This window comes from Piliocolobus tephrosceles, chromosome 17 (assembly GCF_002776525.5).
Source record: "Piliocolobus tephrosceles isolate RC106 chromosome 17, ASM277652v3, whole genome shotgun sequence".
Lineage (NCBI taxonomy): Eukaryota > Metazoa > Chordata > Mammalia > Primates > Cercopithecidae > Piliocolobus > Piliocolobus tephrosceles.
The window spans coordinates 59,991,895-60,010,830 of record NC_045450.1 but is presented as its reverse complement, the minus strand read 5'-3'; the positions used below and the strand labels follow the sequence as shown (position 1 = coordinate 60,010,830).

General features: G+C 45.1%; 1 protein-coding gene across 2 annotated transcripts in view; it reads left to right on the top strand.

Annotated features, from left to right (window-relative positions):
- Window positions 1-18,936, top strand: part of CFDP1 (craniofacial development protein 1) — a 155,235-nt gene that overhangs the window by 129,188 nt on the left and 7,111 nt on the right. Inside the window, exon 6 of one of the 2 annotated variants that reach the window (XM_026456465.1) lies at window positions 13,454-13,612. The exons of the other annotated variant lie outside the window; for it this stretch is intronic. Within the exon in view, the coding sequence (XP_026312250.1) occupies window positions 13,454-13,612 (159 nt within the window). The remainder of the gene's footprint in view (window positions 1-13,453; window positions 13,613-18,936) is intronic. 2 annotated transcript variants of the gene reach the window in all.

Here is an 18,936-nt window from a genome sequence, read left to right as displayed (position 1 = left end):
CCACACTGCTGTGAAATGGTGGAGTGTCCTTCTCTGCTTTGCCAGGACTCCCCCACCATGGGAGTGGTTCAAAGAAGGAAATTGCTAGAGCAGAGGCGGGAAGGGCTGCAGCATTATCTCTTTCCCGGGGAGGAGATGAAACCACATTTGAGTGGACAAAGGGGAAGGGAAATTCAGAAGTATTATTTCCTTAGAGGTCTGGCGGCAGGTCAGAAGAGGTTTTCTTTGCTGCTGACTTCATGTCATTTAACCCTCATGCGTACCAGGCACCAGGCCTTGAGAAGAGTCTCCACTCATCTAGGTGAGGGCCTCTTTGTTGGCCAGAGAGGCCTCTGTCCTTGCCACTTGCCTGTCCAATCTAGGACTCTGCTGAAGATCCCATAGCCCTTTGCTTTTCTCTAGTTAACTGCTCTTTTACTTTTTAAAGACTTTTTTTTTTTTTTTTTGAGACGGAGTCTCGCTCTGTCGCCCAGGCTGGAGTGCAGTGGCTGGATCTCAGCTCACTGCAAGCTCCGCCTCCTGGGTTCCTGCCATTCTCCTGCCTCAGCCTCCCGAGTAGCTGGGACTACAAGCGCCCGCCACCTTGCCCGGCTACTTTTTTGTATTTTTTAGTAGATATGGGGTTTCACCATGTTAGCCAGGATGGTCTTGATCTCCTGACCTCGTGATCCACCCGTCTCGGCTTCCCAAAGTGCTGGGATTACAGGCTTGAGCCACTGCGCCCGGCCTTTAAAGACTTTTTTTTTTTTTTTTTTTTTGAGACGGAGTCTCACTCTGTCGCCCAGGCTGGAGTGCAGTGACCGGATCCCAGCTCACTGCAAGCTCCGCCTCCCGGGTTTACGCCATTCTCCTGCCTCAGCCTCCCCAGTAGCTGGGACTACAGGCGTCCGCCACCACGCCCGGCTAATTTTTTGTATGTTTTTTAGTAGAGACGGGGTTTCACCATGTTAGCCAGGATGGTCTCGATCTCCTGACCTTGTGATCCGCCCGTTTCGGCCTCCCAAAGTGCTGGGATTACAGACTTGAGCCACTGCGCCCGGCCTAAAGACTTTTTTACAGCTAGAGCTTTACTCTCCTTTGGGGATTTCCTGAATATTTGTATATTTGTCCTTCAAATGGGACTTTTTTTTTTTTTTGAGACAGGGTCTCATCCTGTTACCCAGTCTGGAGTGCAGTGGCACAATAACAGCTTACTTCAGTCTCGAACTCCTAGGCTCAAGCGATCCTCCCTCCCTGGCCTCCCAAAGTGCTCGAATTATAGGTGTGAGCCAGCACACTGCCTGGCCTTTCAAATAGGATTCTTTACTATTAATTCACTCTAGTCTGTCTGTAGACATAACCAAAGACGTTATAGAGTGAGGCGTAAGAAGTAAGAAGCGGTCAGAACTTCCTGAACTTCCTGAGGGTATTATCCCACATATTTTACGTGAATTACAAATTAATTACAGAGGGAAAATGTACCTTTACAAGTGAGAGTTCTGGTAGTCACAGCCTTACCAAAGGGATCACACTTGGCATCGCCAGGATGGGCTGACCTGACACTAGTGCCCCTGATGATAGTTCAGTAAGAAGTACCCAACCTCATCTTTTTAGCATCCTTGGCAAAAATATTTAACCTGAATCTGGTCATAGGAAACAGATAAATCCAATGAGCAACATTCTATAGGTCGACCAGACTGGACTCTTAAAAATTAACAAGACACCGAAGACCAAAATTCAAAACAAAAACCAAAGGCAAGAGACTGCTAGATTACAAGATTAAAAGAGACTAAAGAAATTTTCAAATGTGATGCATGATGGGAGAGAATGGGGAGCAACTGACAAGGCCATTTTGGGAGGTGCGTTGAAGGAAATTTGAACCTGGACTTTATATTGGACTATATATTTTGTCATTATATCAATGGTAAATTTTTTGGGTGTATGTTGGAAAGTGTCCTTGGGAGACACATGCTAAAGTGTGTAGAGGTAAAGTGATGCAATGACTGTACACAGCCACAAAAAAGTAAATTTATATATAGAAAGAAAAGCTATATGTGGCAAAATGTTAACAATTGAATCTAAGTGAAGCATATTTAGGTAAATAGTGGTTCTGTTTTCAACTTTTCTTTCAGTTTGACATTTTTCAAACTATATAGTTGGGGGGAATTTCGCACCAGACCATACTGGAATTCCTCACCAGACCATAATGGAATTCTTGTACATAACCCTTCCGAGTTACCACCTTAAGGTTACAAAAACAAAGAAGAAAAAGCAAGAGCCAGCCTCAAGGCTGATTAATGCCAGCACCCATTATTGAATATCATTATTATAAATTGCTCTGCTAGGAAACCCTTCTCTTTTTTTCTTTTCTTTTCTTTTCTTTTTTTTTTTTTTTTTTTGAGATAGGGTCTCACTGTCACCCAGGCTGGTGTGTAGTGGCATGATCTCGGCTCACTGCAACCTCCGCCTCCCAGGCTCAAGCAATCCTCCTACCTCAGCCCCCCAAGTAGCCGGGACTACAGGCACACACCATCACATCTGGCATATTTTTTGTAGAGATGGGGTTTTGCCATGTTGCCTAGGCTAAAGCCTTTCTTTAGGTTGGCCAAACGATGGCCCAATTATGTGATGCTTTTGTGAGTCCAGGAAACACATTTTTGCTTTAATAACATTTTTCTGGCCGGGTATGGTGGCTCACACCTGTAATCTCTGCACTTTGGGAGGCTGAGGTACATGGATCACTTGAGGTCAGGAGATGAAGACCAGCCTGGCCAACATTGTGAAACCGCATCTCTACTAAAAATACAAAAGTTAGCCAGGCGTGGTGGCAGGTGCCTGTAATCCCAGCTATGTGGGAGACTGAGGCAGGAGAATTGCTTGAACTCAGTAGGGAGAGGTGGCAGTGACCCGAGGTCGTGCTACTGCACTCCAGCCTGGCTGACAGCGAGACTCCATCTCAAAATAAAAATAAAAATTTCCTTTATTTCCTTTTATTTTTCCTGAATGATAAAAGATAAATTGAGCGTATAAATCCAGTACCTAGAGAAAGAGTAGTCATTTATCAGTTTTCTTTTTTTTTTTTTTTTTTTTTTTTTGAGACGGAGTCTTGCTCTGTCGCCCAGGCTGGAGTGTAGTGGCCGGATCTCAGCTCACTGCAAGCTCCGCCTCCAGGGTTTAGGCCATTCTCCTGCCTCAGCCTCCCGAGTAAGCTGGGACTACAGGCGCCTGCCACCTCGCCCAGCTAGTTTTTTGTATTTTTTAGTAGAGACGGGGTTTCACCATGTTAGCCAGGATGGTCTCGATCTCCTGACCTCGTGATCCGCCCGTCTCGGCCTCCCAAAGTGCTGGGATTACAGGCTTGAGCCACCGCGCCCGGCCATTTATCAGTTTTCAAAACAGCTTATAGGTATAATTCCCATACTAGTCTACAGCTAAATGGCTTTTAGTATATTTGCAGAATTATGCATCACTACAACTTAGGACATACTCATTATTCCAGAAAGAAACCCTGCACCCTTTATCTGTCGTTAGCTGTCAGCAACTACCACCCCCAACTCCTAACCCCATTTCTCCTTGACCCTGGCAACCCTTAAACTACTTTCTGTGTAGGTTTGTCTATTCTGGACATTTCATATAATGGAGTCATACAATATATGGTCCTTTGTTCCTGGCTTCTCTCACTTAGCATAATGTTTTCATGGTCCATCCATGTTGTAGCATGTATTGGCACTTCCATGTATTGGTATTCCTTGTTGTAGCCCATTAAGTAACTTATCTTACTGCCATTGAAGGTAGTTATTCACTTCCTTTTCCTTCTTTTCAAATAGACAAATATAACAATGAACAAGCGAGGTGCGATGGTTCACGCCTGTAATCTCTGCACTTTGGGAGGCTGAGGCATGCGGATCACCTGAGGTTGGGCATTCAAGACCAGCCTGACCAACATGGCGAAACCCCGTCTCTATTAAAAATGCAAAAATTAGCATGGTAGCGGGCACCTGTAACCCCAGCTACTCGAGAGGCTGAGGCAGGAGAATTGCTTGAACCCCGGCGGCAGAGGTTGCGGTGAGCCAAGAGCGTGCCACTGCACTCTAGCTCGGGCAACAGAGCAGGGCTCTGTCTCAAAAAACAAACAAACAAAAACTAACACTCATTTGACTTTAAGACATCTCATTTGCTTTGGTTAGGGGCAGCAACTCAAACTTTCAACATGAGATTCTCTGTGGAATTTCTTTTATGTAATTCAAGGGAATACATGCAAAGAGAGAAGACAGCTTGATGATATTTTGCTTTCTGAAGAACCAAGGCATGTTTCACCATATAACTTCCCTCAGAGGCAAGAGTGGAATGAACACTCGCACACCTTAAAACTCACATGCCAACCGGGCACGGAGGGAGGCTCACGTCTGTAATCCCAGCACCATGGGAGGCCCAAGCGGGCAGATCACTTGAGGCCGGGCCTCATGGCGACCAGCCTGGCCAACATGGTGAAACCCTATCACTACTAAAAATACATAAATTAGCTGAGTGTGATGGTGGGTGCCTGTAATCCCAGCTGTCAGGAGGCTGAGGCAGGAGAATCGCTTGAACCCAGGAGGCAGAGGCTGTAGTGAGCCGAGATCACGCCACTGCACTCCAGCCTGGATGACAGAGCGAGACCCTGTCTCAAAAAAAACAAAAAAACTCTCACATGCTTACCTGGTAGCACAAGTTCTTCTACATCTTCCTGCAGCATTTCTCTCTGCATTATATGCATGAACCAAGTATCACAGATGTTTTACATGCACCAAGGAAGGGTGTGGAAGAGGATCTGCACTTTCCTAACACTTATCAAATGTAGAGCTTCTCTGAAAGGTCTGAAGTAAGCAGAGTAATAAACACAAACAACACATTACTCTTTGTGGCTAAGAGACCCAAAGCCACTGAGTTGGTTGGTTGCAGTGGAACAATAGACCAGTAAAGGACTGTTCTTCACAGAGAAGAATGTTAGCTTTCTCTTGGTCCTTGTACTGAGACTGCCCAGCAGGTCAGTTCACTTGTCCCAGAGAAAAAGTCCATTTCAGTGTCACTTGAGAGCCCCAGTCCCCATCTGACATTCTCAAAAGGAATGCCCTTGATTATAATAGAGACCAGGAGTCTGTGCATTTAGAGTACCTCTACTGCTTTTGGGAAAACAGTCCTTGTCTTAGTAATTACAAACGGATGGTGGTATCTTATATAGGAAGAGCTCTTCATTTAAATAGAACCAAAGTCAGCTAAAATTTCTTAGTTCTCCTTGACAGTCAGCTGAGAGGCCAGAACAGGGCAAAACACACCTCCGCTCAACAACACACGGAAGGAAGGGTTGGCAAGGGCTTTCTGTATTATGTTTCAGGAGATACTAGAATTCAGGACTTCTGTCACTAAAATAAGTATGTTTCAGACACACATTATAAAGATGTAGAGCAGCTGAAATCAAATCAGGCAAATGTAAGTGCCCTTCATTATTGGTTTAGCAAAGAACCATAGAACTGAAGAATAAATCATTTTCTATTTGTGTAAAAACAGTAAAGCTGTTGCTATTTGCCAGCTTTTCTTTTTGCCTTTTGCTGATAGATGGCACTTTTTTTTACTGGCACTGTTATCAGCTTTATTAATAGATTTAAAAGTACTGACAATTTTTCAAGCCACAAGAGGTTTAAAATATTTGGAACTTGTCATACTTCTGGTTTTCTGCTTTCCTGAGGCCGTTGACCCATAGAGTACTGTCAGTACAGTGTGGAGAAGTGAACGGGAGTTAAACTAGCTCCCTAATATTGCCATCAGTGGCTTCCAGTCCATTTCCTTGAGTGGTCTAATCTTGGGCTTTGGGGAGATTACTTGGAGATTTATACAGGTGGGTAGTGAAATTTGCCCAGGGATTTGAGTTGTACTTTTTAGTCTTACAGATTTTAGCTAATTCCAGAGAAAACGTGAAAGAGAAACCCTGGTTCCAGACAGACAACCCTCAACAAAGAATTAGCTTCATAAGCTTGCTTTCTTCCTGTTTCTTAGAGAGTGCCAGGCCAGTGTCAGACCTTCCATGACTCTGGACAATATTAATAGTTCATGAATGAGCTACAAAAAGATTCATTCCTGATGGGTGCAGTGGTGTGAGCCTATATCCCAGCTACTTAGTAAGCTGAGGCAGGAAGATTGCTTGAGCCCAGGAGTTTGGGCCAGTCTGGGCAACATAGCAAGACTATTTCTTTAAAAAAAAAAAAAAAAAATTGTAAAGGTCCATTCCTACATTGTAAGCAGATGACAAATACTAGGGAAACTGCGTGTCCCTGCCAAAGAATTTTTGTTCCAAATAAGTTACATTTTAGTGATTATCCAGGCTATTAGATGGAAGGCATAGAGTTAATCCAGCCTTCACTTGTTGAAGTTTAGAGTAAAGGTCAGTGGTGCTTCTGTACACGTGTTAACCCTATCCTTGCGGTCCACTTTTGGTACTGGTCTGTCAGTTCAAGTGTAGTGTTGAATATTTTGTTATGAGAAAAATAGTGTTTGGGTAAGTCGATTGTTAAATCATGGAGATTTAGTCCATTAAAAATGTAATAGATTGGACATAGTGGCTCACACCTCTAATCCCAGCACTTTGAGAGGCCAAAGTCGGATGATTGAGGCCAGGAGTTCAAGACCAGCCTGGGCAAAATAGCAAGATCGCTGTCTGTACAAAAATGTTTTTTAAATTATCTGGGTTTGGTGACATATGTGTATAGTCCCAGCTACTTGGACTTAAATCTAGCACCAAGCAAGGTGGAAAAGACAGTAGTCTGGGCATCAAGAGCACTGAGTACTAATCCCAAGTCTCCTGCTATAAACTTGGGCAGGTTTCTTAACCTTTTGGAGTTTAGTTGACTGATCTATAAAATAAGGAGGTTGGACTAAACATCCCTTCAACTCTTCTTCTTTTGTGCCCTCATAATATGTGGTTACAGTTTGCGTGTATGTTGATCTGTCCTCCACTGGATTTTTGTTTTGAAGCTGAAAATTAAGCTTTATATATTTTTATATCCCCGTTCTGAGCACAATGTCTGGTAGAGAGTAAATTCTCAGTAATCTCTGTTGGATGAATACAATGAATGAATGACTCTGAATTCCTTTCCAAACCTAAAATTCTATTATGTGAGGTGGCTGGGTACCTGGGGATGATTTTAAAGATCACCAGGAAAGATCTTCCTACCATCCTTCACAAACAGTTGGTAAGCCCTGTCAATCTTTCCACTTGGCAAGTTACTCTCCCAGCTCCTTTCCACTGCCTCTTTTAAACAAACAGCAGGATCCCAGGCATTGCTGAGGGTGGTCAGATAGAACAGTGCTCTTGCTACAAAATCAATCGGTTGGACAAATCCAAGTCCATGCTAATGGACATGAAACAAAGTAAACAAGTTACCATAATATCTCTATGACAGACTCAACAGGATGAAGTTTATTGTTTAGTTACAATGACATTTTTGTTAAAATTACATTTCTTTTGCTAAAGAGAAGCAGAGTAAGTTCTAGAAAATTATCATTATAAACTTTGAACCTAGAAAGGAAAAACATGACTTGTCATTTTACATTCTGTGTCTCTTTTACTTTTCTGAGTTTCTTTTCTTTTTTTTTTTTTTTTTTTTTTGAGACAGAGTCTCGCTCTGCCGCCCAGACTGGAGTGCAGTGGCCGGATCTCAGCTCACTGCAAGCTCCGCCTCCTGGGTTTAGGCCATTCTCCTGCCTCAGCCTCCCGAGTAGCTGGGACTACAGGCGCCCGCCACGTCGCCCGGTTAGTTTTTTGTATTTTTTAGTAGAGACGGGGTTTCACCGTGTTAGCCAGGATGGTCTCGATCTCCTGACCTCGTGATCTGCCCGTCTCGGCCTCCCAAAGTGCTGGGATTACAGGCTTGAGCCACCGCGCCCGGCTTTTTCTGAGTTTTTTTTTGTTATTGTTTTTTTTTTTTTTGAGAGGGAGTCTGGCTCTGTGGCCCAGGCTGGAGTGCAGTGGCCGGATCTCGGCTCACTGCAAGCTCCGCCTCCCGGATTCACACCATTCTCCTGCCTCAGCCTCCCAAGCGGCTGGGATTACAGGCGCCCGCCACCTCGCCCGGCTAGTTTTTTTGTATTTTTTAGTAGAGACGGGGTTTCACCGTGTTCGCCAGGATGGTCTCGATCTCCTGACCTCATGATCCGCCCGTCTCGGCCTCCCAAAGTGCTGGGATTACAGGCTTGAGCCACCGCGCCCGGCCTTTTCTGAGTTTCTTAATCAAGGTCTTGGTTGGTGTCTGGTGTTATGATAGGTCTTGGTCTGGCATGGTGGGAAGGGAGTTGAAGATAATTGCTGATTGATGGATAACTGAACAAAATACGCAAGAAAGATAAGCTTGGAAAATAAGTGTGTCTTTCACCAGTATGAGCTGCACTCAGCCACGCTCTCTTATGGCATGGAAGCTGGCTGGTGAAAGCAAAGGCCACATTTCTTGAACAGGATTAGTCTTTACATCAAATTTATAGTAGTAAGGTCAACAAAGTCGTGTTACGTTCAGGAGGAGGTGGTTGCAATGTCATTGTGACATTGGAAACATCTTGGTAATAACATTCCAGAGTCCCTCAGCATAACATTCGGGATGTAATCTGGGTGAGCAAGTGCATGGTGCATTTCTTTGAACTTTGACTTGCAGCAGGTGGGTGAGGAGTCTCTTGACTCAATGAAGTACCGTCGTCTGAAGGGTGGTCTGTTAAAGCAGACTTTATGGCAGTACCTTGCCCTACGGCTTCGGATCCAGAACAAAGAAACCAGTGGTTCTGTTGGTCTGGAACTGGATTGGTTCTTGATGAAAACATATCTACAAGGGAATTCTGACTTCCCCATTCCAATATACACAGCTGCCAGACGCCTGGAGAGCCAGTGCTGGTTTGTCCCCTGCTAGCCACAGTTCTCAGAGGTTAGGTACGTGGCTGAAGTAGGTTTTCCTGTGTTCTTTCTCAAGAGTAGGGTCAGCGGCCCCTGCCCAGAGACTGATTCTCTCCTGCCTTGGCTTCCTGAAAGCCTGGTTGATGTACCTTTGTGGCAGAGAAAGAGGCAAGGTCACAGTAAATCTGCCTTTCTGAAAGCTGTGCTGAAGTGACGCCAGGATTAGGACACTGAAACCCCTGTCAGGGTGGGAGCGTGAGTGGGAGGGCTCAGAACCTTGAGGGAGCCCACACACCAGGTTCTAGGAAGAAGCTGCTGGTCTCCTGGTTATGATGAGCCCCCCTGTGTGTTCTGGCTGCTGCTATCAGTGTGTCATTGACTTTGAGTTAGCCTCAAATAAAAGACATTTCATTTTGCTTTACAGACTATCACATTAGGACATCTTACACCATGTTAATGACCCAGTGAAAGGAGAGCTGGAAGCCTTCCCCAAAAGCATTATAGCAGAGTTGACATTTTACTGATGTTTTATGGTGAGCAAGCCAAAGGGGTATTACGGTTTTTTTCCTTTCTGGAAACCTTCTCACTGCTGTGCATCAAAAAATCAAGTTTCTTGTAGACTTCTCAAAGTAATTCGTCAAAAAGATAGCCTAACCCAGGAATACCACTGGAGCTGTAGGCTGAAGGGGAGAGGTGGCATACATAGGCTGTGGTGCTGCCCAAATTAAATGGCGAACCCTGGGCTGTTGAGAGCTGATGGAAGAATAAAAGCGAATTATTCCCTGTAAAATCTTCAGTGTAGAAGTGCTCTAAAAAATATTTTGTCCTACAAAGATCTGATTCTCTTCCATGAATTGGTTCTGTAATCCAGGTGACATGGTTGACTTTATTGAGTGCTCATTGTTCACAGAACTCTGTCAATGGGTAGAGAGGTTTGGAGACACAGGAACTTAAATAGCCACAGAAAGATAAAGACTACACGAGGAAAATAATTTTTCTCCTAAAAGCCTTAGTTAGATTCCCCTCAAAGCAGAACGTAATACAAGGATTTTGAGTGCAGAGAGTTTATTTGGGAAACGATCCCAGGAAGCAGGTGTGAGTGGTGGAAAGAATGAGACAAAGAAGAAGGAAAAGTTAATATAAGAGTACAATTCCAAGGCCACAAGGACTTGATGGCACCAGAATTTCTGAGAAGCATTCAGGGCACCTCCTGCAACTCCCTTGTGAGGGGTAGGAGGCTGGCCATTTAACCACCAGCTTTTGTGTTACTTCAGGCTAGCCCCAATGGCTTGAGCTCCACCACCTGTCCAGGCAGTACTTGTGGCATGCAGGCAGGCTCAGAGGAGATCCTGCAGCCGGCAATGGGAAGTCTTCAGACATATGCTTTTGGTGGAGTGTTGTCAACAGTGAATGAACCTGCACTTGCCCAGAACCATCTAGTACAGCTGCAGCCGAAATAAGAGTTCACAAGCATCTAAAGAAAAATCAGTGTTCCCATATGAAAAGAACTGGTGTGATAGAAATACCAACAGGGGCACCTCACCCAGAGATTAGGGAATGCTTCCTGGAGGAAGTGGTTTTAAAGCTGAGATAAGGCTTGATATGGTGGCTCATGCCTATAATCCCAGTATTTCAGGAGCCCAAGGCAGGAGGATTGCTTGAGCCCAAGAGTTTGAGACCAGCCTTGGGCAACATAGCAAGACCCTATCTCTACAAAACATAAAAAAAATTAGTTGAACGTGGTGTCACACACCAGTAGTCTCAGCAACTCAGGAGGCTGAGGTGGGAGGATCACTTGACCCAGGAAGGTTGAGGCTGTAGTGAGCTGTGATTTCACTGCTGTACTCCAGCCTGGGTAACAGAGTGAGAACCTGTCTCTAAAAGAGTAAATACATAAAAAATTTATTTTAATTATTATATTTTAAAAAGGGATCAATGGGCCTGGCCTCAGTGGCTCACACCTGTAATCCCAGCACTTTGGGAGGCCAAGGTGGGCAGATCACCCGAGCTCAGGAGTTTGAGACCAGCCTGCCCAACATGGCGAAACCCTGTCTATTAAAAATACAAAAAATTAGCCAGGCGTGGTGGAGGGCACCTGTAATCCCAGCTACTTGGGAGGCTGAGGCAGGAGAATTGCTTGAACCCGGGAGGTGGAGGTTGCAGTGAGCCAAGATCATGCCACTGTGTTCCAGCCTGGGCAACGAGAGAAACTCCATCTCAAAAAATAAAAATAAAATAAAAAGGAGTCAGTGAAGAGACATTTAAGCAGAAAGACATGATAAGCTTTGTGTTTTGGAATATTCAGTCTAATTACAGCATGTCAGTAGATACCAGGATAGGACCACTGAGTGAGGATGGGGAAAAACAGGTTAGGGAGACCAGTAAAGAGGCTGTTTAGTTATCCAGGTGATATAAGAATGAGAAGTCGGGCAGTAGCAGTAAGGAAGATGAGAAGGAAAAAGATTTGAGACACAGTAAGTTTCCATATCCCACTCATGGTCCGTTCCTGGTAAAATGGTGAAAGAGAAAGAGAGTGTGTGTGTGCGCGCGCGCGCGCGCGTGTGTGTGCGCGCACGCATGACGTTGTAAGAGTTGAGTTGTCTAGAAAACAGCGCTTAGAAGATATGAATTGAAAGTTCATGAAGAGGCCGGGCACAGTGGCTCAAGCCTGTAATCCCAGCACTTTGGGAGGCCGAGACGGGTGGATCACAAGGTCGGGAGATCGAGACCATCCTGGCTAACACGGTGAAACCCCGTCTCTACTAAAAAATACAAAAAACTAGCCGGGCGAGGTGGCGGGCGCTTGTAGTCCCAGCTACTCGGGAGGCTGAGGCAGGAGAATGGCGTAAACCCGGGAGGCGGAGCTTGCAGTGAGCTGAGATCCGGCCACTGCACTCCAGCCTGGGCGACAGAGCCAGACTCCATCTCAAAAAGAAAAAAAAGAAAGTTCATGAAGAGCTGTTGGAGTTCTCTTAAGCAAACTGGGAAGTAAAGTAACTAAAGAGAAAATCTCTCCAGTCACTTCTCATCTGGAGGTGAGATAGTGCAGTGCAGACCAAGAGTCGGGAGAGGTCTTGCTTTGTCCCGGATCTGTGTTGTCTATTGCTTTGACCCGTGTTTTTTCATTTAACCTCTCTGAACTTTGTTTATTTGTCCAACTTAATACAAAGATAATGAAGTTTGCCCAGCCTATTCTGAGTTGATCTTAAGCTCAGCATGTACTGGGGTGTGACCCAAACAGGGAAGCTGACATCCTCTCTACTAAAGTTAATAGAATGAGAATGCTTAGGATCATTGTTCAGTCCCAGCAGTCTGTTGTTCAGTATGGACGTTGACCTGTTGGCTCACCCTAGGCACAGGGGGTGAGTGGTCGTTCACCGTGCTGTGCGGCAGGGACATGGGGTTTCGGAATGGGTTAGGGTGATACTAGGTTATTTCATAGATGATCCCTTCCAACTCTGAGACTGGGTCCTGTGTCACAAGCCTTAGTAAGAGTTAGATGAGATCGTGGCTACAAAAGCACTTGGAGAACAAACATTCTAGACAAGTAAAGGTATTATTATCAGTAGACCATTTGACATTAGCTCATAGTTTTTAAATGTTTAACTTTCTTGCATATCCCCATGAGGCAGAAAATAACTTCCAAGTTCCTACATGCTGATAGATGATTTCGTGTCATTTCATAAAGAGACCAAACCTTCTCTCATACCATCTTAACTGCATTTTGCTTTTCTTACATTATCTCATATGTTTAACAATGACTGGAAATATTTGACTTGCCAAGACTTGAATTTGGGCATCTGGGGTTTCTCCCACTGTCCATGATAGCATCACCAGCAAGTGGAGCACAGGCTGTACATTCCGCATGTGAGCTTTCAGAGTGAGGAATGTTCTCTACCTCCTGGGAAAAACCAGGGCCCCATTCACAGGAGTTGAAAGGAAACTGATTTTAGAACCCTTTTGCAGTACTATGACTTTTCACTCAGTGTTGGGAACTGGTTCTCTTTCTGTTAAAAGAACCCCTGGGGCTTTAAGCTTAAACGATGACAGTGACTCAGAGTGGCTCATGCTTATTACACCTTGATGCTGTGCCAAGTGCAATTTTAGCCCTTTACATGTAAGATACACCACAGCCTGTGAGTAAGCATTCGCTTTGTAGATTAGGAAACCAAGGAACATGCAGTAAATAACTAGCCTAGAGTCGCACAGTTAAGCTGGAAGTTGGACCTTGGCATGTGAGTCCAAAGCCCTGCCTGAAGTGCTGCTCCTCCCCTCCTTGCAAGCAGAGACCTGCCACACAGAGCCCACAGAGGTCTGAAGGAGGCAGGATTTCCTGTTCGCAGCTCAGGAGAGCAGACAGTGGTGTTAAGCAGGAAAAGCACATTAGAATTCCAGTTTACTTACAGTGCTCTCCACACCAGGAAGGAAATACCCCAAATATGAACATGACTTCCACTAAGATAAATGGCTCCAATCTAGGGGATTCCCATGTGCAGCAGAAAAACTGTTAATCCAGAGATCAGAGTTTTTACCTGCTACCTCTTTCATATTTTCTTTCTTTAGGTTAAAAAGATCAAGTGGCATGAGCAACCTTTTGGGGAAAATTGGTGCCAAGAAACAGAAAATGAGCACCCTTGAGAAGTCCAAACTGGACTGGGAGAGCTTCAAGGAGGAAGAGGGGATTGGTGAAGAACTGGCTATCCATAATCGAGGGAAAGAGGGGTAAGAAGGAGTAGGTTATATGCCTTGGAAAATCCTCAGAACCCTGAAATCAGGAGATAGACTGCCCACTGTAAGCAAGCAGGAGCTTTTCATGATGGAACTAAAAATGTGAGCACTTTGTTTTGTCAGTAAGGCTCTGTTCCAGTGTGGGGCAGGGCCCGTCACTGGGAAGGCCACTGCGGGTGGAGGGAAGGCGGGGCATGTGAGGAGTACTCTCAGGGCCAGTCACGTCTGCCAAGCTGAATTTGCTGAATTACAGCTCCAGTGAAATATAAGTTGCCTAGTGGTTGGATCTGGCCCACGGTAGCAGCCTTGGCCTTATCTGAATCATTTGTCCTTCTGAGAAGCCAAACTAGTTCAAATCCTTCAAAAACAGAGCCAGTGGAGTGCCTAGATGTTGCATTATTGTGACATTTTTTTTTTGTCTGTGTCATCATGGCCCAGGGTGGGGCTTTACCCTTGGCTATAGCCTGTGTGATAGGCCAGGCCCTCAGACAGCACCACAGGCCATCACTTGCACCTCTTTCTCTTCACTGTGGAATACAAAGAGGATGTTCATAACCTATGTATTCAGTTGTAAAAAGGGTCCTTTCCTTGTCATATTTGTCTTACTGGTGATTAAACAAAACATCAAGAAAGAAATGGTGACCAGGCATGATGGTTCACACCTGTAATCTCGGCACTTTGGGAGGCTGAGGCAGATCACTTGAGGTCAGGAGTTCGAGACCAGCTTGGCCAACATGGCAAAACCCCATCTCTACTAAAAATACAAGAATTAGCCAGGCATAGTGGTGCACGCTTGTAATCCCAGCTACTTGGGAGGCTGGGGCAGGAGGATCACTTGAACCCAGGAGGTACGGAGGTTGCAGTGAGCCAAGATTGAACCACTGCACTCCAGCCTGGGTGACAGAGCAAGACTCTGTCTCAAGAAAAAAGAAAGAAAGAAAGAAATGGTGTTCATAAGTACTTACGGACCTCAGAAGGCACTAAGGAAGTTACCACAGAAGTGACTTCATGGCTCAAAATCAATGGTCCTCACCCCTAGCCATGAAAGGAAATGTTGAGTGTCCCACTCAGAGAGCCCTGGCTGCTTAGCAGCTCTGCCCCTCACCAGTAAGCTCTTCTCCAGCAGCATGCTGGACACCTCTGAGGCTCAGCTCCGTCACCAATAAAATTGGGATAATGATACCATCCTCACTATGTGGTTGTGATGATCTCATGAGATAATACATGTATTGCTTATATATATGTAATATGCATAAAGCACTTTACAGAACACCTGTCACATAAAGGCTTGCAGTAAGTCCAAGTCATTCAAGTTTTTTTTTAAGAGAGAGAGTCTCACTATGTTGCCCAGGATGGTCTCAAACTTTTGGGCTCAAGCGATCCTCCTTATAAAGCACTTTACGGAACACCTGTCACATAAAGGCTTGCATTAAGTCCAAGTCATTCAAGTTTTTTTTTAAGAGAGATGGTCTCACTATGTTGCCCAGGATGGTCTCAAACTTTTGGGCTCAGGCCATCCTCCTGCCTCGGCCTCCTATGGAGCTAGGACTACAGGGGCACATCCCTGCACCTAGCTCATTCAGGTTATTAATGATAGGCAAAGGATTTATTTTGGGAGGGGTCATATTTCTAAATTAGGCTTCAAGATTATCTAAATGAACCTGGAAGCTGACCAGTATTTTTTTTTTTTAACATTATTTATTTATTTATTTAGAGATGGAGTCTCACCCTGTCACCCAGGCTAGAGTGCAATGGCGTGATCTTGGCTGACTGCAACCTCCGCCTGCCGAGTTCAAGCAATTCTCCTGCCTCAGCCTCCCAAGTAACTGAGATTACAGACATGCGCCTCCATGCCTGCTAATTTTTGTACTTTTAGTAGGTAGAGATGGGGTTTCACCATGTTGACCAGGCTGGTTTCGAACTCCTGACCTCATGATCCACCCGCCTCGGCCTCCCAAAGTTCTGGGATTACAGGCATGAGCCACTGTGCCCAGCCCCCCCCCCCCAAAAAAAAACAACATTTTAAACAGCTTCATAAACTTGTTTAACTAGCAGACTTCTAGGTCAGTCTAAGCTGGAATGCTACAGGAGCTGGAGTGATCAGGGGAAGGCTCCGGATGAAGTGCAGTGTTGTCTCTTCACGAGTGGCAGCTCTGACATGTGCCCCAAACCTCTCCGTTCAGATTCAGCTCTAGTAACTTGCAGCTCCGTCCTGTTTTCCACTCTTGCACAGTGATCTGAGACAGCAGAGGAACTATCAGTGTGTGCTACACATTATTGCTTTTCTGAATATTGATTATTTGAGTTGGACAGTGTTGACTCTGCTTGAGTTAATAGAGGTCTTAGAAAAGTAAGGAATGCTGGGAGCAGTGGTTCACTCCTGCAATCCCAGCACTTTGGGAGTCCAAGGCAGGAGGATTGCTCGAGCTCAGGACCAGCCTAGGCAACATAGCAAGACCTCGCCTCTACTAAAAATCCAAAACATTAGTTGGGCATGGTGCACACCTGTAGTCCCAGTTACTTGGGAGGCTGAGGTGTGAGGATCACTCACCTCCAGAAGATCGAGGCTGCAGTGAGCTCTAATCGCACCAGTGCACTCCAGCCTGGGTGAAAGCGTGAGACTCTGTCCCAAAAAATAAAAATTTTCAATTAAAAAAAAGGTAAGGAGTGGTGCTGTTAAAGATAGGAAGAGTGAACAAAATGTAGACTAGAAGAGAAGACAAGATTAAAAATAACATCTGCCTAGTAAGAACTTTTCAGGAGGGGAAAGTCACATAACTGGGTTAGGGAACAACTAACTAATACCGTTCTCCTTTATGCTCTGCTTTTCCCTCCTTTGTTTGAGGATTCTCCCCTCATTCACCCAGCCAGATTCCACAGATGTGACTACGTGTTTCCAGTGCAGATCTACTGGCTCTGTACTCTGCCTCAGCCCTTCTCATCTGCCTTCTTGAGTGGCCAGCCCCATGCCTCCACTCACTCTCCTTTTCTGGCTCCTGCAGATGGATTAAGGGAGCCCAGCCCCTAGGCCAGTGAAGGCCAGTGAAGGGACTGGAGCTGTGTTCCTCACCTTGGCTGAGCATGAGAATCCTCTGGTGACATTTTCCAAAGTTCAGGTGACCACCTCTGTACAGAGCTGCTGAATCAAGAGTCTAGAACAGGTAGGTCACAAATACCTGCATCTTTAAATTTTATTTTTCAGGTGATTCTCATGCACAGCCAAGGTTGAGAATCACTAGACCACAGGTTCAAAATTCTAGAGGCATAAGACAGGTGCGGTGACACAACGAAAAGAAAGACACAACGAAACTCTAATATTGAGAAAAAAGAAACTTAAAGCAAGGAAATGAACACACAGACACAGGCTCTGGGCAGGCTGTCACCTGAGTGGGCTGCAGGTTTTTGGGGAAGAATTATACAGGCACCTCCTCGAGGCTCCAGCCTTCTACTTCTAACCAAGTCAGAGCCACGCGAGCACTTGTTTTATAATGATTCATTGCCCTTGCCCAGTTCATGCACTCTTCTGTGTGTATGTTTTACAATAAGCAATTCAAATATTGGCTCTTCCCATACCATGGGTACCAGCCCCATTTTCTTCATCTATAAAGTAGAAACATTTTAATATACCTCTCGTGATTATTGTGGGAATTAAATAAGTAGAGGAAAGGCCGGGCATGTTTATCAATAGGAGTCCTCTCCCTTTTCCATGAGTCCTGTGCTCACTTTTCTTTCTCCCACCTGCCATTACTGACCCCACCATACCTCGGGCCTTACTGGAAAACTAGATGCTTTATTCCTTTAAGTTTCTTCTTGATGTGTTCCTGCCAACTCTTCAGGAATATTTTCCACAGTGGTGGGAAGCAGAGCTTGGTGGCATCTCCGCCCAGACTCCCTGGCTGGCTTTTCTTCCTTCCCTGGGCCTTTAAACTTGGAAAGTCCAAGTTTAAAGTTTCCTCCCCAGGAAAGCTCGCAAACTGCAAGTTGCAGCTACCATTCTTAACTGAAGACTCAAAAAAAAAAAAAAAAAGTATCCCCTGCCCTGACCATTCCACTAAGGTCCAGACTTACATTTCAGCTATTAGTTGACATCTCCTTCTGGTTGTCCAAGACACATCAGATTTAACTTTCAAAACCAAATACTTGCTTTCCCTCCATAAACAGAACCCTCACTCCTCAGAATTCTTAGAAAATGGCACATCACTGTCTACCCTACTGTTAAAAGAAAAACCTGGGGCCGGGCATGATGGCTCACGCCTGTAATCCCAACACTTTGGGAGGCCGAGGCAGGCAAATCACCTGAGGTCAGGAGTTCGAGACCATCCTGGCCAACATGGTGAAACCCCATCTCTACTGAAATAGAAAATTAGCCGGGCATGGTGGTGGGCACTTGTAATCCCAGCTACTTGGGAGGCTGAGGCTGGAGAATTTCTTGAACCCAGGTCGCAGAGGTGGCAGTGAGCCAAGATCATGCCATTGCACTGCAGCCTGGGCAACAAGAGCAAAACTCCGTCTCAAAAGAAAAAAAGAAAAACTTGGGCTTCATCCTTGATTTTCTGTCTTTCCACCAACATCCCACAATTTCAGTTGATGGTTTCATCACAAAATACATCAGCTCATTTATATTCGTGCAGCCCCACTACCACCGCCCCAGTACAGGCCGCAGACATCTCCTCCGCTCCCTGCTTCTACCTCTGTACCCTTTCTTTTTATTTATTTTTATTTTTTATTATACTTAAGTTCTAGGGTACATGTGCATAGCGTGCAGGTTTGTTACATATGTATACTTGTGCCATGTTGGTGTGCTGCACCCATCAACTCATCATTTATATCAGGTGTAACTCCCAATGCAATCCCTCCCCCCTCCCCCCTCCCCATGATAGGCCCCGGTGTGTGATGTTCCCCTTCCCGAGTCCAAGTGATCTCATTGTTCAGTTCCCACCTATGAGTGAGAACATGCGGTATTTGGTTTTCTGTTCTTGTGATAGTTTGCTAAGAATGATGGTTTCCAGCTGCATCCATGTCCCTACAAAGGATGCAAACTCATCCTTTTTTATGGCTGCATAGTATTCCATGGTGTATATGTGCCACATTTTCTTAATCCAGTCTGTCACAGATGGACATTTGGGTTGATTCCAAGTCTTTGCTATTGTGAATAGTGCCGCAATAAACATACGTGTGCATGTGTCTTTATAGCAGCATTATTTATAATCCTTTGGGTATATACCCAGTAGTGGGATGGCTGGGTCATATGGTACATCTAGTTCTAGATCCTTGAGGAATTGCCATACTGTTTTCCATAATGGTTGAACTAGTTTACA